At 36.8% G+C, this 18,705-nt stretch overlaps 1 protein-coding gene across 4 annotated transcripts in view; it reads right to left on the reverse strand.

Annotated features, from left to right (window-relative positions):
• mid2 (midline 2) overlaps positions 1-18,705 on the reverse strand; it is a 162,007-nt gene that overhangs the window by 7,136 nt on the left and 136,166 nt on the right. For all 4 annotated transcript variants that reach the window (XM_081383583.1, XM_081383582.1, XM_081383581.1 and 1 more), the window contains 5 exons: positions 18,195-18,302; positions 14,437-14,585; positions 12,876-13,003; positions 12,581-12,724; positions 7,140-7,301 (listed from right to left, as the gene is read on the reverse strand). In XM_081383583.1, the coding sequence (XP_081239709.1) occupies positions 7,140-7,301; positions 12,581-12,724; positions 12,876-13,003; positions 14,437-14,585; positions 18,195-18,302 (691 nt within the window). The remainder of the gene's footprint in view (positions 1-7,139; positions 7,302-12,580; positions 12,725-12,875; positions 13,004-14,436; positions 14,586-18,194; positions 18,303-18,705) is intronic.

Below are 18,705 nucleotides of genomic sequence, written 5' to 3' on the forward strand. Positions count from 1 at the left end.
ATGCAGTCATGCCATTTTATAGCATGTGTTTGAGGGCACTATGAAAAGCGATGCAGATGCACACACACACACACACACACACACACACACACACACACACACACACACACACACACACACACACACACACACACACACACACACACACACACACACACACACACACACACACACACACACACACACACACACACACACACACACACACACACACACACACACACACACACACACACGCCACAAACGAGAATCCCATGAAATGCTTATTGCCTTCTATATAAAACTGATTACTCTTTTAAGACAAAAAGGAGTAAAATGGCATAATTGTGCAGTGCAGGTGTCTGAACAGGTGTCTTTATTGTTTCATTTTTATTTCAAAACGAGTACTAAATCTTAAACTACTAGAAATGATCCTGAACATTGGATTTTGTTTTTGGAATATTCCATGTTCTTTGCAAACCTAAGCTGTGCTGCCATTTTTAGAGAGAAGAGAGAAGCAGTGCTGCCTTTTTTTCTTCTTCCTGGCAACCCTTCCAAAAAAGCCATACTAGTCCCCTCTTTTTCTTATTTTTTAACGTTAACTGAGGCCTGTAGAGTCTGAGGTGTAGCTCTTGGGTGTTTTGCGACTTCTCTGAGCATTGCACGATCTGACCTTGTGGTGAATTTGCTAGGACGTCCACTCCTAGATAGATTGGCAACTGTCCACTTGTGAAAACTTACTGTAGAATAATGTACTTCAAATGGTTTGGAAATGGCCTTGTAACCCTTGCTAGATTGATGGGCAGCAACAATTGCTTCTCTAAGATCATTGCTGATGTCTTTCCTCCTTGGCATTGTGTTAACACACACCTGAATGCTCTAGACCAGCAAACTGCCAAAAATTCTGTTTTTATAAAGTTGGTCACCCTCACTGATGATCAAATAATCAAAGACATTGACTGCTACTTACCCTCTCAATTCCTATGGAAGCAGTAAATGGTGAACTTTTCCATTTTAGCCTAGTTTTTGTTAAATAAATAATGACATGCAATCTGTAATCTGTTATATATATATATGAGCAAAAATGAGCAGCGCTGAGTGAGAGCAACTAGATTTATGACAGCTGCAGTCAAACGCTGACACCTGTCACATATATTCAAAGGTTTATTTGTAATGCACCAAATGTCACAACAACATAATTTGCAGTGTCAGCTGGGGACATGACATAAAGAGTGTATTGCAGCGTTTTTCAGAACCTTAAATGAGATGCATGTATATATAAATAACTAAAAACTATATATATATACATATATATGTATGTATATATGTATATATATACATACATATATATGTATGTATATATATATATATACATACATATATGTAAAACTATATATATATACATATATATATATATATATATATATATATATATATATATATATATATATATATATATATATATATATATATATATACATGCATACATATATACATACATATATATATATACACATACATACATATATATATATATACACCAACACATACATACATACATATTATATATATATATATATATATATATATATATACATACATATATCTACATACATACATACACATTACACACAGTGTGACCTCACTTTTGGCTGTGCTCCTGCTCTTGGGATGTGCTTTCTGCAGGGTAGGGCTGACTGCTGACAGCTTGAGTGATGTCTATGCTGTGCAGGATGAGTAAATATTATTCCGCGATCTTTTAACAACAAATAAACATGGCTGCCCTTGGGGCTGCTTGTCATGTGATATTTCTCATATTGGCTTTATGTACGGTCACCAGCCATGGCAGTTCTGACTAAACAGAAGAGGCCTCCTATAGGAAAACAGCTGTGACTCTACACACACACACACACACACACACACACACACACACGCTTACTTAGTGTTTCTGTCATTCAAAATGTCTGGTTTACTATGCACACACACACACACACACACACACACACACACACACACACACACACACACACACACACACACACACACACACACACACACACACACACACACACACACACACACACACACACACACACACACACACACACACACACACACACACACACACACACACACACACACACACACACACACACACACGTCTGGTTTACTATCTTTGTGGGGACTCTCCATAGACTTACTGGTTTTTATACTGTACAAACTGTATATTCTATCTCCTTACACTAACCCGACCCCTAAACCTACCCATCACACAAAACTTTCTGCATTTTTACATTTCCAAAAAAACTCATTCTGTATGATTTATAAGCTTGTTTACCCATGTGGACCTCAATTTAGGTCCCCACTGTGACATGAGTCCCCATGAGTCTGTGTGCATTCAGGTTGAAGTCCTCACCAGGATAAAAAAACACACACACGCACGCACGCACGCACGCACGCACGCACGCACACACACACACACGCTTACTTAGTGTTTCTGTCATTCAAAATTCTTCCTTCACAGGGCAGAGTAAACAAGACATTAAAGCTAGTCTTCCGGAAAAAATGAAAAAACTTGTGCTGCCCCTTGTTATTTTGCATAATGTAAAAAAAAGAAAAAAAAAAAGAAAAAAAAAAGTTTGCCTTCCTCAAAGGTTTACTTGTGAGCTACAACTCCTACAATTCCTGTTCGCATGGATTCCAACTGAAATAACTTGATTTCTCCTACGAAAACTCACCAAAGAAACAGTAAATGTGGCCACATGTTACATTTCAGTCTTTTATGGATAGACAGTCACAGTACGTTTAAACACTACATGGAATGGCCATCGAAATGGACCATAATCTGGAATAATGATGTCATTAAGAAAGCAGAAGAGAGAACACAAGAAGAAAGAGGGTCCATTTGAGGAATAAAAAATAGATCAGTGGGAATGTAGAGTGAAGGACCGAGTGTCCAGACTCGAGTTTGTATGCAGACCCCTGCTGCGGCCTGTATTATAGATCTCAGCAATCCCTTTTGAACATATTATCTCATCCAAAGTTCAGCTGAAAAAAAAAAAAACTTTCATTTCAACACAACTTGCAAAGAGCCATTTGATGTCTTCCCGTTGTTGCTCTGTAAGCCTGCATGGCTGCGCTTCAGGAACAGTCACGTAGACCCTGGTGATGGACTGGGGGATGGAGAAGCAGGAGCAGGGATGGTAAATAAGAGGAAGGATGACCGCAGTGGATGGAACACACACATAAACACTGCTTCTATTCTATTTATTTCACATGATTTTTCAGGGTTTCTTTTGGTGTACGTCCATAAAATTCCAAATGATCAAGCAAATAAAAATGATATATACATACACATGCAAAAGTCTTAGGCATGTTAGTATTTTTGGAGATCTGATCACCATCCTCGAGACCATCTGGGATTACATGAAGAATCAGAGACAGACTAAATCGAGAAGAACTGCAGCAACTTCTCCAAGAGAAACCAAAATAATGTTCAAAAATAATGTCATAATATATTTTATTTGCAGGAAGGTTTCTTCAAGCGTCTTGGAGACGTTGCCGCATTTCTTCTGGATTTAGTCTGTCTCAGTTTTTTCAGTTTCTTCATGTAATCACAGAAAGACTTGAATGATGGTGATGAGATCAATTTTGCTTCTATACTTTTTGTAATGTCTATTTGATGCTTTTCTCTTTTAACACAGCCACAATTGATGTGCAATTAATTCGATTTATCGGCAAATCGTAATTAATTTGATAAAAATTTCAAATGCTTGACAGCCCTGATATATAAAAATATATAATAAATTTGTATGATATTTTTAGTTATTTTATTTAATGTAGTTACTAGATTACCAGAAATAAACATTACATGGTTTAACATATAAAACATTTTAGATTGCATTTCCAGCTAAATATACTGTATATGTACTGTTACTGTGATAACCTCTATATTATATAGCAAATCTCAACTTGATTATTTTTTTTTTTTGTCACAAATTATAACTATATTATCGGCCAGCTTTTTATATGTACAAAAGTTGGATATATAAATATGTATACAATATACACGTGTAGGGTGACAAACAATATATCTCAACTGCATGATTGCTTGAATCATTGCAAAAACTATATTGCAAAAACTATTATGTTGCCTAGCTCTAATCTGCTAATTGTGAATATAGGGCAAGAAGATATTAAGATATTATAAACATTGTGATTTTCTGTAAAGCTGAAACAATGTGTATTGTGAAAAGCACTATACAAATAAATTTGAACTGACATAACATTACTTATACAAGATATAACCACACAGTCCATTTTAATATTAAATAATTACATAAAAAATTAACAATGCTGCATTTTAAGCTAAAGCAATCCTGATTTTTGGCCTTTGTACATATCAGAATCGAGTGGCCCTGTGATACGATCAATTCTACATCATCTCTGCCTTTGCAAATTACAGTCGCCACTTAAAGGCTTCTGAGAAATTAATTGTAGATGATCAAGCTTGAGCAATCTAGGATTCAACTGGGGGTTGAGCACGCTCTCACTCTGAATTCCTGAATCAAACAGGAACTGATTATGTAAATGTCTTTAAATAGCATTTCTCTTGAGACGGGGGGAGGTGTCTGGACTTTCACGGTCGAGTAGGCATGGCAAGCATGCGTGTGCCAGAGAAAACGTGAAACATAGAATTGGCCCAAAGACAGTTTCCTTCTTTATATAGGCAGATGGGCAGAAGGCACAGCTGTGGAAAACGACTTTCTTTGATGATGCAAGGGTTAAAATGTCTTCTATGGTGAATACAATAAACAGCAAGCATTAAATTTCCTACTTTGAATTTCAATGCTACCGTCCTACAAAGAGAGAAAGTAATATTTTGGCTAGGCTTCCCAAAGCATTTAGTAGAAAAATAGTGCTTAGTCTCAAACGGCACTTTTCCCAATTGCAGCATTATCTAAGAAGCACATACTGTTCAAAAGTTTGGGATCAGTAAGACTTTTTAAAGGAATAATACTTTTATTCCGCAAGGATGCATTCAAATAAATGCCATTCTTTGAAACTTTCTATTAATCAAAGAAAACTGAAAAAAATGTATCAAGGTTTCCACAAAAATAATAAGTAGCACAACTGAGCAGCACCAAATTAGAACATCAGAATGATTTCTGAAGGATCATGGGACACTGAAGACTGGAGTAATGATGCTGAAAATACAGCTTTGATATCTGATAAATAAAATACATTTTAAAAAGGTATTAAAATAGAAATGTTAAAATTGTAAGACTATTTCACAATATTACTGTTTCACTGTATTTTTGATCAAATAAATGCCATCTTGGTCAGCACAAGAGACATTCAAAAATATTATCCACACAAAATATTTAATGGTGGTTAAGTTCTACTTAATAATGAGCAATTAATGTGCCAAGTTAGGAAACAGATGATCATAAAATAACATACATCTTTAGTTTAGATGATCCTACGATCCTATGCATTATGGGAAAAGGCCTTTCTCTCTTGGAAACTCAAAAACAACCCAAATATTTGAAAGGGCTTAGACTTTGAGTCTCAATACCAGTGAACTGTAGAGCAACATATATACTGTACGCTTTCCTACATTTTCATAGGACAGGCTTTCACAGCACTATACAGACACTGGAGCTTTGTATGTGTCTGGGGGAAAATTACATTTAATGGCACCACTGTCTAAAATAGCATTATTACAGTAACAAAAAAGACTGTTGGTTGGTGAGTGATAGAAGAGAGGAAGAGAGAGAGAGAGAGAGAGAGAGAGAGAGAGAGAGAGAGAGAGAAAGAGAGAGAGAGAGATACACTGCTACAGTATTCTCACAGAAGCTTGAAGAACCATGAGAAAGGAGCGGATCAAGAGGTAGAAACAGACAATGAAAATGAGTGAGAGAGGAATGTTTGCCGTTTCTTAAAGACATTCCTGCATTTCTCTCTCAAACCCCTCCACAAGGCCGCTGAGAGTCTCTGATGCAATAACCCATCTGAATGCTGTCACCTGGTGCCCTGTCTCTTGATTGAGTTCTTTGCTGTGAGAAGGCTGGGTAACGTCTGACAGCTTAGGTGAGGGACCTGGGCTTTCCCAGATCTCTCTATCTCTCACACACAGCGGTTCAACACCAAAGCAACTGATGGTTCCCATTATTTGCATGCTCGGGTGCTAGTCGCAGATAGAACACCGATAAAGGTATTTAGGTTGAGTATGACAGAGCTGCTGCACTTACACTGATGTACCACCACCATATCTACTAGGACTCTGGATATAAGACCTAAGAGGTGCGTTAGGCCTGATTTATCGCTCAAATTATCAATAATTTGAGATAATTTATGTCAGTTCATAACTCTCCCCTACAAATATCCTGTAATAATTGGGGTTCAGAGGGAATATTTCCATTTGCAAATATTTTTTAGCAAATCTTGAGTACATGTGTACAATAAATGCAAATTTTATGTTTGCGTTTTGTACATCTGGAGTTTTTTTTTAAATCGTTTTTTTGGTTAAATGCCTGAAAAAAGGTCTGTGGTTAAAACAAGCTCATGATGTTTTATTTCATGTTTTGTTCTACAACATAAAATACATCAGTAATACCTCACTCATGATTTTTTAAAAGCTTTTATGTAGATTGTACTCAACTCATCTATTCATTCTAACTCAGACTTTCCAACTTGCAGATTTTAAATAAAGACTGAAAGAGTTATCAGAAGCTTGATGGTGGGAATGCTGAAGTCATGTGATAGTGGTGTAGTCTGTTTACAGCCAAACTTTATCTTTTTATTTCTGATTGTATTTAGGCTTCAAAATTCATAGAAGTTGTGTTCATTTTTGCACATTATCATACGTGTAAGAATCATAAACTTTTGTCAGTGACAGAGCTCATTTTCTGCAATAATCCAAAAAAGAATTTGAACAAGGGTGATGATAACTTCTGGGTTGCCTACAAAAATACATCATCCCTGCAGTGCTATATATTTCTGAGTAAATGTTGACTCGATGTTGTGTAAAATAAATGTTAATTTTGGGGATATATAATTCATAATACTTTCAAGATATTGACACCAGCTATTGAAAAAGCCATATCGACTGACCACTAGCATGAGGTTTATTGATCCTTGCATCGCACTGGACTTACTGTTGGTTTTGAGGCGAGCAGGTTCGCTGTTTCTGCTGCCTGCCTGGTTGATAGCCTTGACGAAAAAGATGTAACGGGTGCCACTCTGCAGGCCATGGACTGTGTAGTGATTCTGCTTGATATTGGGCACAATCATCCAGCTATCTACAGAGTTATACAGACCTGCAAGGCAAGAGAAAGAGCACAACATTACTGACAGATGCCGGTGCAATAATCACCACGTGCAAATAAATATTTGAACACATTGTGATTCTAAAAAGGGAATGGTACATATGAAGTTCATTATTCGAGTATGGTGGGCGTTCTGGGGCAATATGGCTGCCGTCGCATCATCCAAGTGGATGCTGCACATTGGTGGTGGTTGAGGAGATTCCCCCTTCCATATGTAAAAGCGCTTTGAGTACCTAGAAAAGCGCTATATAACTGTAATGCATAATTATTATAAAACACATATAGCACACTGTCGGAGAGAGACTCAGGATGTTTGCCTCAGGCAAACAGAGATGCCCCCCAGCCAGTCTCTCATGGTGATTCATTTGCCCAGAATGCCTTTAGGAAACATCAACACTTCCATTAAAACCACTGGCATTGCCACTCAAGGTATGCCAAACGTGTGCCAGACAAATATCGGCAAGTACTTAATACAAGTACATGATACTGTAACTTCAGTTTCCACAGTGCCAACAGATCAATTATTATCCTTCATTTGTGACTATATTCACAATACAGCACCTTACAGTACCTCACGGTTATTTTCTTCATGAAATAATTATAATAGTAACAATATTAATACAAAATTATAATGAAGATAATCCATCTATCACTCATTAATAATAATAATAATATAAAATATATTTAAATCATTAAAATATATTTATATAATTTATAATAACAACAACAATATATTTAGCCACTGGCCAGCCTGCTTTCTAGATCAGTATTAGCAATTTATAAAAATCCATATCGTTCAACAATTAAAGAAAACAGCTTTCAGCCAGTAAAAATATCCCTTTCGCAAAGACATTTACTGCATCATTCAGAATGTAAACCACATGTCTAATGAATTGTTGCCTGCTTATAAATGTAATTGCACATTATATCTGTAAGAATGCAAGTAAATGATCACTGGATAAAAAAAGAACACAAAGCTTTTAAAGTATTAACCATTTTCTTCCAGCATCTGCATGTCGCTAATATTTTTTCATGAGCAAAAAAGTCATTTGATCCATGTCCATAACAAAAAGGTCGTTTGATGTTGTTTGATGAATCGAATTAGAATAACAGAGTACAATATGCTGCTTACATTGTAAATTCTCCGCTGTTGCTTGACATTCAGAGGGAGAGAGAGACTTCAAAAGAGGTTCAGATGAAGGTATGTGTCACTGGCTAAAAAAAAGCAGTGTGAATAGGGATCCTAGACTGTACAAGTGAGTGAGTGTGTGTGTGTGTGTGTGTGTTGGCAGATGAAAGGGAGCCAAAACACAAGACTGGAACGGGGCTGCTCTCAAGTCGGCAAATCTAAACTAGACTTTTATGTTTCTATTGTGTGCGTGCATGTGTGTGTTTCCATGACCGTGCATGTGTTTAGATGTCACCAATGCCAATAGGACACATAGTTAAGAATTAATCCAAGTGCATTACAAGTATGTATGAGCATGTGATATGATTCCACAAGAACGCATTTTCCTACACCCAGAAAAAACATACGGTCACATTCCCTTCAACAATGTCCCACTTCTCATCGAGGCCACTGTGGACTGTGTCTTCATTTCAAATTCACATTCTTGGGCTGCTCTCCAAAGCCCAGCTTATGAATATCTTAAGGTACAAAGACCAAGGCTTTGGCAGTAACCGCTGTCAAATAATAACGCCCCAAAAAGCAACCGAAACCTTGCAGCAAGATCCACTGTCTTACGATGGCCAACGGCATCAAGCAAACATAATATGACACCTAATCAATGCCTGGCTGACCAGTCCTGTGATTATCTGTGCTTCGAAATTCACTTCAGATATAAGATGAGCAATATCCACAACCAGGGATTAATCATAGAAGTAGGACAGGAATATTGGGAATATTGTGAGAATGTCACAGAGGTATGCATCAACCAGAAAGCTGCGTTCAACTAGAAGCATGATATTTAAGCAACAAGGTAAGATACATCTTCAAGAGTAGATTTACATCCTTTCTAAATCATAAACATTGTGAAAACAGCTGAAAGTCATTCCAAAATCTGACAGGGAAGATTTAGTGATGTATAAAACCATTGCACAAATGGTCTAACTTTTCCTAAAGGTGCAGTACTGGACCAACACATTAATTCTGTCTACCTTCTTTACTCATGCTGGCCTTCTAAACACATTAATTTGACCTTAAATAAGCAAATAATATTATTATATACAAATTAGAATAGATTTTATAGGTCTTTTTCTTACACGTCAGAGCTGATTGCAGTTTCTTCATCAAAACCAATTCATATGAGCTCCACAATCAACAATACTTACCTCTGAGAATGAATAAACATATATTTGACAGCTAAAGGTCACCATCTGTCTGCAGCGGCACTAAACCAATTACTAGACCAGAATACAATATAATGAAATATGAAATATGTGCAATCTAGAAATGTAGATAAAAGATCAGGATTGGACAAAACCGTTTTGGTGATTATTGCCATCCACTGTATATAGACAATATAATATATACATTGTATATTGTATATATTAGTGCGGCCAAGCTGATTAAATGTATCTATATATGTACTAATCTCAAAATATATTCTTTTGTGTTGCACAGAAGTATGCATCCCTTTAATTTCTGATGAATTGATATTACATACATGGTGTAAAAAAATTTAAATACTATTTCAGTCCTACTTTAAAATGTCATGTTTATTTCAGTGTTACTTGCCATAACTTAGTAATTACTTGCTGTTTCTTTTGTGAAATTTACTAGCAATTCTGAGTGAAAACTGCTTCTAAGTAAATCCTACCCATTCTTTTTTTTTTTCAGTGTAGTAGCTGACTGTTAATACAAGCTCTCTTACGGTCAACACATTCTGACTGCTCTCTGCGTGGGTTTGTCTTTACACAAGATTTCTCGGGTTTTTCAAGGTTGCAGAGCACATTGAGCGTATGCTTTGTGAGGCCATGCATAATCAAATGAATGAGTTTTGCAGGAAAACAGACAGAATCAGATGACCATAAGCCATTTGTTAGACTGGTTTGACCTCATTGCTGTTTGCAACAACTGTCAGCTTTACAGTTGTTCGTCCACATGTTTTCTGGACCTCGTAACATCCACGTCTCTTCCGTTTTCTATAAACTACCCATGAGTCACAGCAGGCATCCCTGAGCTAGAGGTGCACATGTCAGATTAGGTGATGTGGCCTGTTTCCTCCGCAAGGACAGCGGCATTTGCATACTGTTTGCCGCAGGTTAGCATGCCAGTCCAGTGGCTTGTCTCACTATCAATCAATGTCACAATGAGAGCGGAGCAAAGAGCATTAGCTCGTGTCAGATCTAATCAGAGCTGATGCCAGGCCAGTGCCCTCACTTTCCCAGGCCTGACGATAAACCTGAGCCGCTCTTTCAACAGCACCTCGGACGACTCTCTTCCCAAATGAAAGAGCAAAGAAGCGTTCCTGCTTTTAAATCTATTTTACAGCTAGTTTTGGCAGATGCATATGAATTCTAGGCCTGTTTAATTGATCACGAAAGGTTGGCTTTCCAGTCGTGGCAGCAGTGCAATTACACATATTGGACACAAGTGCATTGCAGGGGAAAAGTATTGATTTTTATAGCACATGACTGTTATTTTGTATGTCAAAAGAACGCTGCTGGCATGCATACTGACGGATCACAATAAATGATTGTTATGAAAAAGATCCTTCATGTTATCCAGCCTGAGCCCTTGAATTTGATGCTTTTACTGAAGGCTTGCGAAATGTAATACACTTTTTCTAAAGGGAACATAAAAGAAGCCATCAATTTCACTGGCCTGCAAACATGAAAAACAATAACAAAACAATATAAAAATATGATCCGATTAAAAATGCCTTGAAACTACACGTGATTGAAGCTCCCCACAGAAGGAAATCCATCTAAAGCTGATAAATCTTGAATGGGGGCCGGAGTATGTTCCGGAGCCACTTTTCCTGATTTGGCCAATGGCTGAGAAAATGCATGAGCAAAGGCTCACATTTCTTCTCATGGGAGTGAAGAGTACGCATCTAAGAATTGGAGCATTTAGGCATCGGCATTCGAAGACGCAATGCTGTAAAAAGGTCTGGGAAGAAAGCATTGCTCTCCATTTCTGTGTCTGTTTGTCTGTATCCTCTAAGGAGCCTGCGGTAGCTCTGTGGATGTTCCTGGGCTTCTAAACTATCAGCGGTTGAAATGAATATACTGTTATTTACCAAAGCGGGCTGAATGGGAACTGAGGAGCAGGTTTGCGAGTGAGAGAGCGAGAGAGGAAAATGCTGTCTCTTTACTTTACTCTTTATGCCTGTAAGAGTACTTCACTGGCCTTCAAGCAATTAAACAACTCTTTCACTCCACACATATGTAAAATCTAGACTTCATACTTTTATTTACAAGTGCATAAAAATATATGGGGAAACATGTACTGTATGTGTTAAAAAAAATGCTATGATTCCTTTGGAATTTTATGGGTGCATAGCAGTAGTTTTGGCGCTTCAAAATAATGCAAAATATGGAATAAAATGCTAAATGTAACTAATAATATAAAAATACAATTATAAACACTACTGTTAAAAAAAAAGTCTGAAAAGTTGAAAAGATTTTTTTTTTTAATTAAAACTTTTATTCAGAAAGAACATTAAATTGATAAAAAGTGACAATCGATTTCAAATAAAATTGTTTTTATTCATCAAAGAATCCTGATATAATTATTATCACGCTTTCCACAAAAATATGTTTTAACATTAATAATAATAAATGTTTCTTGAGCATCAAATCCGCATATTAGAATGATTTTTGAAGGATCATGTGACACTGAAGTCTGGAGTAATGTCATTACAGGAATAAATAGTTAAAATACATTTAAATAGAAAAAAATGGTATCTTTTATTGTAATTTTGATCAATGAAGGATTGAATAATTGAATAAATATAGCCTTGATGAGCATACTGGAATTCTTTAAAAAAAACTAAAAATTCTTACAGAAATCACACTTCTGAAAGGTAATGTATATGTACTGTATAAATTAAATAAATTGAAATTAAATAAATAAAAAAACAGTCACATACATGTTTTCTATAATATTTAGGCTATAATGGTTTTTCTTTACAAAAGTTGCAAAATGTTCCTATTCAGCCTTTGTAGAAGCTCTAATGTAACGGTTGTGTATAGAAGCAAAAGCAGTTGAAAAGTATAAATGAGGGATGTATTTATATTAAATGAAGGTGTGTATTTAGACTCACTGATGAAGTTGGTCTGGCCAGTGTAGATGGTGTACTGAAGCTCATAGGAGGTGACGCTGAATTCATCTTCAGAAGTCCAGTGCACTGTAATGGTGTCATGAGAGGCTGTGCAGAGCTCTTCACGTATAGAGGGAGGGTTGGGTGCTGGAAAAGAAGGCAAGCGTCAAGACAGGACGTATTGATTTGGTTCCGCCAAGGATGGCTGATTTAACTCTGGCCATGTATTCATTAACTTTGCACTAGATACAAGGAAAACACTCGTTGAAGGTGGTTTCAGATTTCTCACTGATTTTACCTGTCAAGTAATCCAGTCCTTCCAGGATTTTCTTTTCTCTGGAGAAATCAAGGGCAAAATTGTCAAAAGCCTGGTTCAGATTGACATCTGGGATGAGGACCTGGGAGGAGGCGGTGGCCATGGCAACTCTGGGTGGAAAGAGGCATTGGCGATTAATTTATAAATGTTTCTATTTACAACAGTCTATTTACAGACAGGCTGGATGTGATTTCACCCGAAGTGACAATTATAAACAGCATCTGGCAGCACTCAAATGCAGAGAAATGTGTGCGGCAAATTCAAATAATATAGAAGACAGGGACAGGGATAGGGATACCTAAAACCACTACAATTTTAAGGTTCTTGATTAAAAAAAAAAAGGATTCTACAGCAAACAAAAATGCTATTGACCACACTCCTTGGTTTACATTGCCTGTTTAAATATTAATAATAAATATTAATAATAACGTATATATGTATATAAAACAGTATATATAAAGTAAACAGTCACAAATTCAGAACAACAACAAAAACATTAAGAGAAGTAAGCAGTTTTTTTTCTTCTTTTTTTTTTGTCAAAATTGTTGTTTTATTAAGCTAAACTGTGTAGGATTTTCTCCCATCTAGCGGTGAAATTGTTTATGACTACCAACTGAATATTACTTTCTAGCCCCTCCCATTCCGAGGGCGTTTTAACTCCTACGGTGGCCGTATTAATTCAAATCTGCCGGCAGTCGCGAGTAATCTCCCCCTCGCATTCGTCACGGTGCCACTGAGTGTCAAAACGCGAAAGGCTTGAATTTCCAGGTATGTCCCTCTTTGGCTAATGTATTTTCAAGATGGAGGCGCAACATGGCTGCCGCCATTCGAGCGACTCACTCGTATGTATCCTAAATGGCAGATTCTACTCTTACGGGAATACTTGATTAGTTGGTAGAAGTAATTACACATTAATGAGCACATATCATTTTGAAAGAACAAAGTGTTTTTTGCTAAGAATCAACTTACATCAAATTACACAGTGTAGCTTTAATATTATTATACACCCAGCATCAGGTCTATTATGCTGCATTTACACTGTCTAATGCACAGATATGTCAAACTGTTTACATGCATTGCTCACCAAGACTATTTTTACCAAGAAGTGCATTTGACTGTTCTCACACACTGTTGTATCACTGTTAGGCATGTGCGCTTGAACGCATGCAAGCATTTGAAAGCTGTCAGTTGAGACTCAATATCCTAACAGTCAGTATTGCAAAAAGCCAGAAAGGCATTTGGAGAGGTGATGATCAGGCTTATAATAGCAAGGGTTGATAGATGGCAATCAGACAGCACCAAAAAAATCCCAGTTTTGTAAAAAGCATGACACCACAAAGTCTTTCTCCACACCTGATGTTGCACAAATATTGTTAAATATTGAGTCCTGAAGGCATATTTTGTATTATTGTGAATATAAGCCACAAGCAACAGAGCTGAAAGGAGGGGGCGGCACCAGGAAATGTGCAGAGTAGCTGAAAGTTGCCTTCACGCTGGCTGCGGTAAGAAGTGCTGGTGTGTGTGTGTGTGTGTGCAGTCTCACCTCTCAGCCACATTCCTGGCCGTCTGGAGGAAGCGGGCGTGGTCGTTCTCCTTCAGGCTGTGCTCAGCCTGTGTGATGAGGGCACTCGAGCGCTCCAGGCACTGTCTGCAGTTCGCAATCTGCTGAGCCAACTTCCTCAACTTCATCACCTAAACCCAACACACAAGCCTATTACAATCTATTCACAGTGTTATATGAGAGATAAATGTATGGGGCTGTTAGTTAACGCAACTTGCTAAGCTATTAATATTACATATGTTTACGTTCTGCAAGGTGTTTGAAAAATAATAGACCCTAATGGAGCTTTTTTTTTTTAAATCAAAAACTCATTATCGCCCCTTGGCTCATCATCAGAGCTAAACGAGCACTTTGCTTTGTTTGCTTTTTTGTGTAATTACAGCAGAGAAACAATAAAGTGATGGATTCTAATCCTCTAATTCTTAAAAAAACATAGAACACTCTTTAAAGACTCATACAAATGTTGAATTAGCACTGTTAAAACGTCCGAAAGGAAAATCTAATGCATATTTCATGCTGTATTGGATGTCTGTAAAAAAATTGTGAGCCAAATCAATTAGACAAAGTCTCAGAGATGTTATCAAGAAAAGAGTATGGCCAAATTCAGACCGCTGTACAAAGAATCTAATTTAATGTTGAAATAGCTTTAAATGTTTAATATTTCTAGTGTCTAGCTGGGTAGATTTTCCCGGTCCTTGTATAAAATTCATCTCTCTGCATTAATATAGAATTTAACTAATGTGTGGTCACAGGTCAGCTTATTTCGGCTACTTTACAAGGACTTCAAATGTGGCTTATCAAATTAGAATTGACTAATATTAGATTCACTGTGTTTCTGAATGTGCTTAGTTTGCACTGATCCAGGCTTACTGTATCATACAGTTATACTACCGTTAAAAAGTTTGGGGTTGGTAAGATTATTTTTTTTTATGTTTCTGAAAATGTCTTGAATATGAAATAATTTCTGGTTTGGTGCTTAAGAAACATTTCTATTATTATCAATGTTAAAAGAGCAGTTGTGCTACTTAATATTTTTGTGGAAACTGTGATACTTTTTTTCAGGATTCTTTGACAAATAGAAAGTTAAATGTAACTTCATTTATTGTAAGTTGATTTTTTTTTTTTTTTTTTTTTTTTACAAGATTAATGTCTTAACTGTTAATCAATTGAATGCATCCTTGCTTACAAAAAGTATTATTATACATATATATTTTTTAAATGACTGGGCCCAAACTTTTTAATAGTAGTGTATGAGAATATATTTTGGTTTGTGTCCGTCAAGATTCATTACAAAAATAAATTAATCAAATGTAATGTTGTGCATTTGATCTGCAAAGCATATATAATTCTTTAGATTTTCCAAAAATAGGCATTACTACATCCGATGCTTCGTTATGAAACATACTGAGTTGAATTAACAGAAAAAATAAAAGAATTTCCAGCTATATAAAGCAATCGTATATATACCACTGCCATAATATAATATATTCAATAGCATGAAATAAGATTTTGCTCATACCGCCCACATTACCTGACCACAGATTCACTATGAATCAGCTTTTACTCATATAACCGCATGTTTCATGTGCGTATACATAATATTTTCTTTTGCGAGAGAATGAGAGACATTAGCTATGCTTCCTTAATAAGCCAGTTAAATCGGTTAAGCAGGATCTAGCCTATGTCACTGTGTAATTCAATAGAGGAATGAGATGTTTGACATGAAGGAATCATTGGAAGCATTCAGATAAATCAAGAAATTAGGAGAGAAGAAAACGTTGCTCTGTGCCACAGTGGATTGCATTAGATCAAATCAGAATCTGACCGCATTTCTTAAAGACAGCTTCAAATGATTCGCTTTGATCAGATGGTTTACTGCCAAAAAGTTTAGGAATTTCAGGACGGCATTAAAGAAATTGGACCTCATCAGAAAAATATATAGAAAATCATTCAAAAACAAACCAGTAACAAACCAGGCTGAACAGCTAAAGCCTTAGCTCAAATCTTAATCTTTGCATCTGGGTTTATGATTCCAAAAGCCTCCTTAATACTAGAGTTACAGGCACTTTGTGCTGGAGCTGCATTACTGATGTTTGCAAAAGGCCAGACATAATCTCATGTTGCAGGCTGTGCATGTCAACTCGGGGCTGCCGCTCGAGAGTACATCACTGAAGGCCTTACGTAGACACTTCTGATGGAGATTACTGCATTTGTCTGGGACTCTCACATCACACTACCCTAAAACAGAGAAACACAGGCCTGTCTCGTAGCTCAAATCCCTACTTGATAAGAGTGTGAATTCAGGCTGTCAAGATAAAGTGCCTGTGTGCTGCATGCTCACTGTCAAACACAAAACACTACACACAGATGAACTGGAGCACAAAATCTGATTCTTCAGTTTTGGACGGAAGTATTTTCCTACTGTTAAGTAATATCATTATGAAATTTTTGTTCAAATTTATTTTACAGTACATTTATTTTTACTGCATATACTGCATATGCATATATATATATATACACAGTAAAACCATAAAAAAATCCCCTTTTTCTTCATATACTTAATGCAAATTAACATTCCATTGTTTATATTTTGGCCCTTGTAAAGAAAAAAATCTTTAGTTTAGCATTAGTTATTTTCTATTTTTTAGTGTCCCGGAGGAGAACAGTGCTGTCCAGTGTACTGGCCTGCTGTTTATGTTTTTGCTGGTGCGGATTATCGAGGCCCGGTTTCTGTTACACAAGGGAAGCATCTTAAGTGATGCCACATGGCCAGGGTCCGCTTCAACCAGCCAAGCTTCCTGTCATAACTTCAACAATCCTGTTCAAGTAGCATCTTTACACTTCACTGCAACCTCACTCGACGGCCACCTCACTTTGGCCTGTGGACTTTCTGACAAGATCTCCACAGCCACAACTGATGCCCTCACAACCATATTATTACTCATCTGCACCAGCTTAACCTTAACACACGTTTAAAAAGGGGAGTTTTTAATTCACACAGGGAAAATATGCTGTGATTTCCTCTGCTTTTTCTCCATCTTGTCATCAGACACATCAATCTCTCCGCACAGCGTAGGGTCCAACAGAGCCTGACAGTCTCTCTCTTGCTATAACAGGGGTAGTGACATGTTCTGAAAGATGTGTTAGAAATGTCAACCCTGTATTTGTGCGCCGTGTGACATATTGTCGAGAATCGAATTCAAATAGGTTTCTCTAAGTGAGTGAAGGCTTGAGCTCTGAAAATCTGTTTCTCTGCCATGTGTGTTTTAAAGGAAACATTCCCCAAAAAATGAAGTCTGCCATCATTATTTACCCACTCTCAAGTCATTCCAAACCTGTATGACTTTCGTTCTTCTGTGGAAGATATTTGGAGGAATGTTTTAGCTGTTTTTGTCCATACAATGAAAGTCAAAAGGGTACAAAACAACACTGGGCTCCCACTGACATTCATTATTTGGACAACAAACAAACTTTGTGTTTCAAAATTTCTTCTTGAATGAGTTTCTGATATTTTATAAAATATCTTCTTGAATGAGTGTAATTCAATTATGAAATTTCCATTTTTAGGTGAAAATGAAATAAGCTAAAACGTTTTAGCTTCCACCTTGATATTTATAAATTGAAAAGCAAATCGAAAACCTTCTTAAATATGACCCAAGTGCGAGATACAAGTCTGACTTAAAATTACAATTCTGGCCGCCCCAATCTGTCTCGGTGGTGCAAATAGAGAGAAACTGTACCTTGGATTCTTTGATCTTGACAGCAATGACCTGTTTCCTCTGGCGAATTATCTCCACCAATTCATCACACTCCTCCACCAGCTTGGCTTCATGCATGGCTGTGTTCACCTGCAGATAAGAGCAAAGAGTTGCATAAAGAAATACAATGGCACTTAATCAGTCCACTGGAATAATTAAGTTTCCCCAGCGTCTCTGCTTCAGTTTATGCAAAATGTCCTGTCTGGAGTGATGTGGACCATGTCATTACGGAAAGAAGACATTTCAGACATTCCTTCCTCAGATCATCCCTGTAAGTAATTACACAAGGTAGTGATATCCCATCAAAAATCCATCACAGTACTACCCAATCCATGCACAAAGATTATTATTCAAGATTGACCCACTTCATTTGTGTTTATCACACACGCACACACTTAAATAAACAGATAATAAAACAATTAATTCACACCATTCCTTATTACTGTTATGGCTTCGATCCCATTTAAAATGATAATTTTCACAGGACAGCCCA

The sequence above is a fragment of the Scardinius erythrophthalmus genome (genome assembly GCF_964197995.2).
Source record: "Scardinius erythrophthalmus genome assembly, chromosome: 13".
In the NCBI taxonomy this organism is placed as follows: domain Eukaryota; kingdom Metazoa; phylum Chordata; class Actinopteri; order Cypriniformes; family Leuciscidae; genus Scardinius; species Scardinius erythrophthalmus.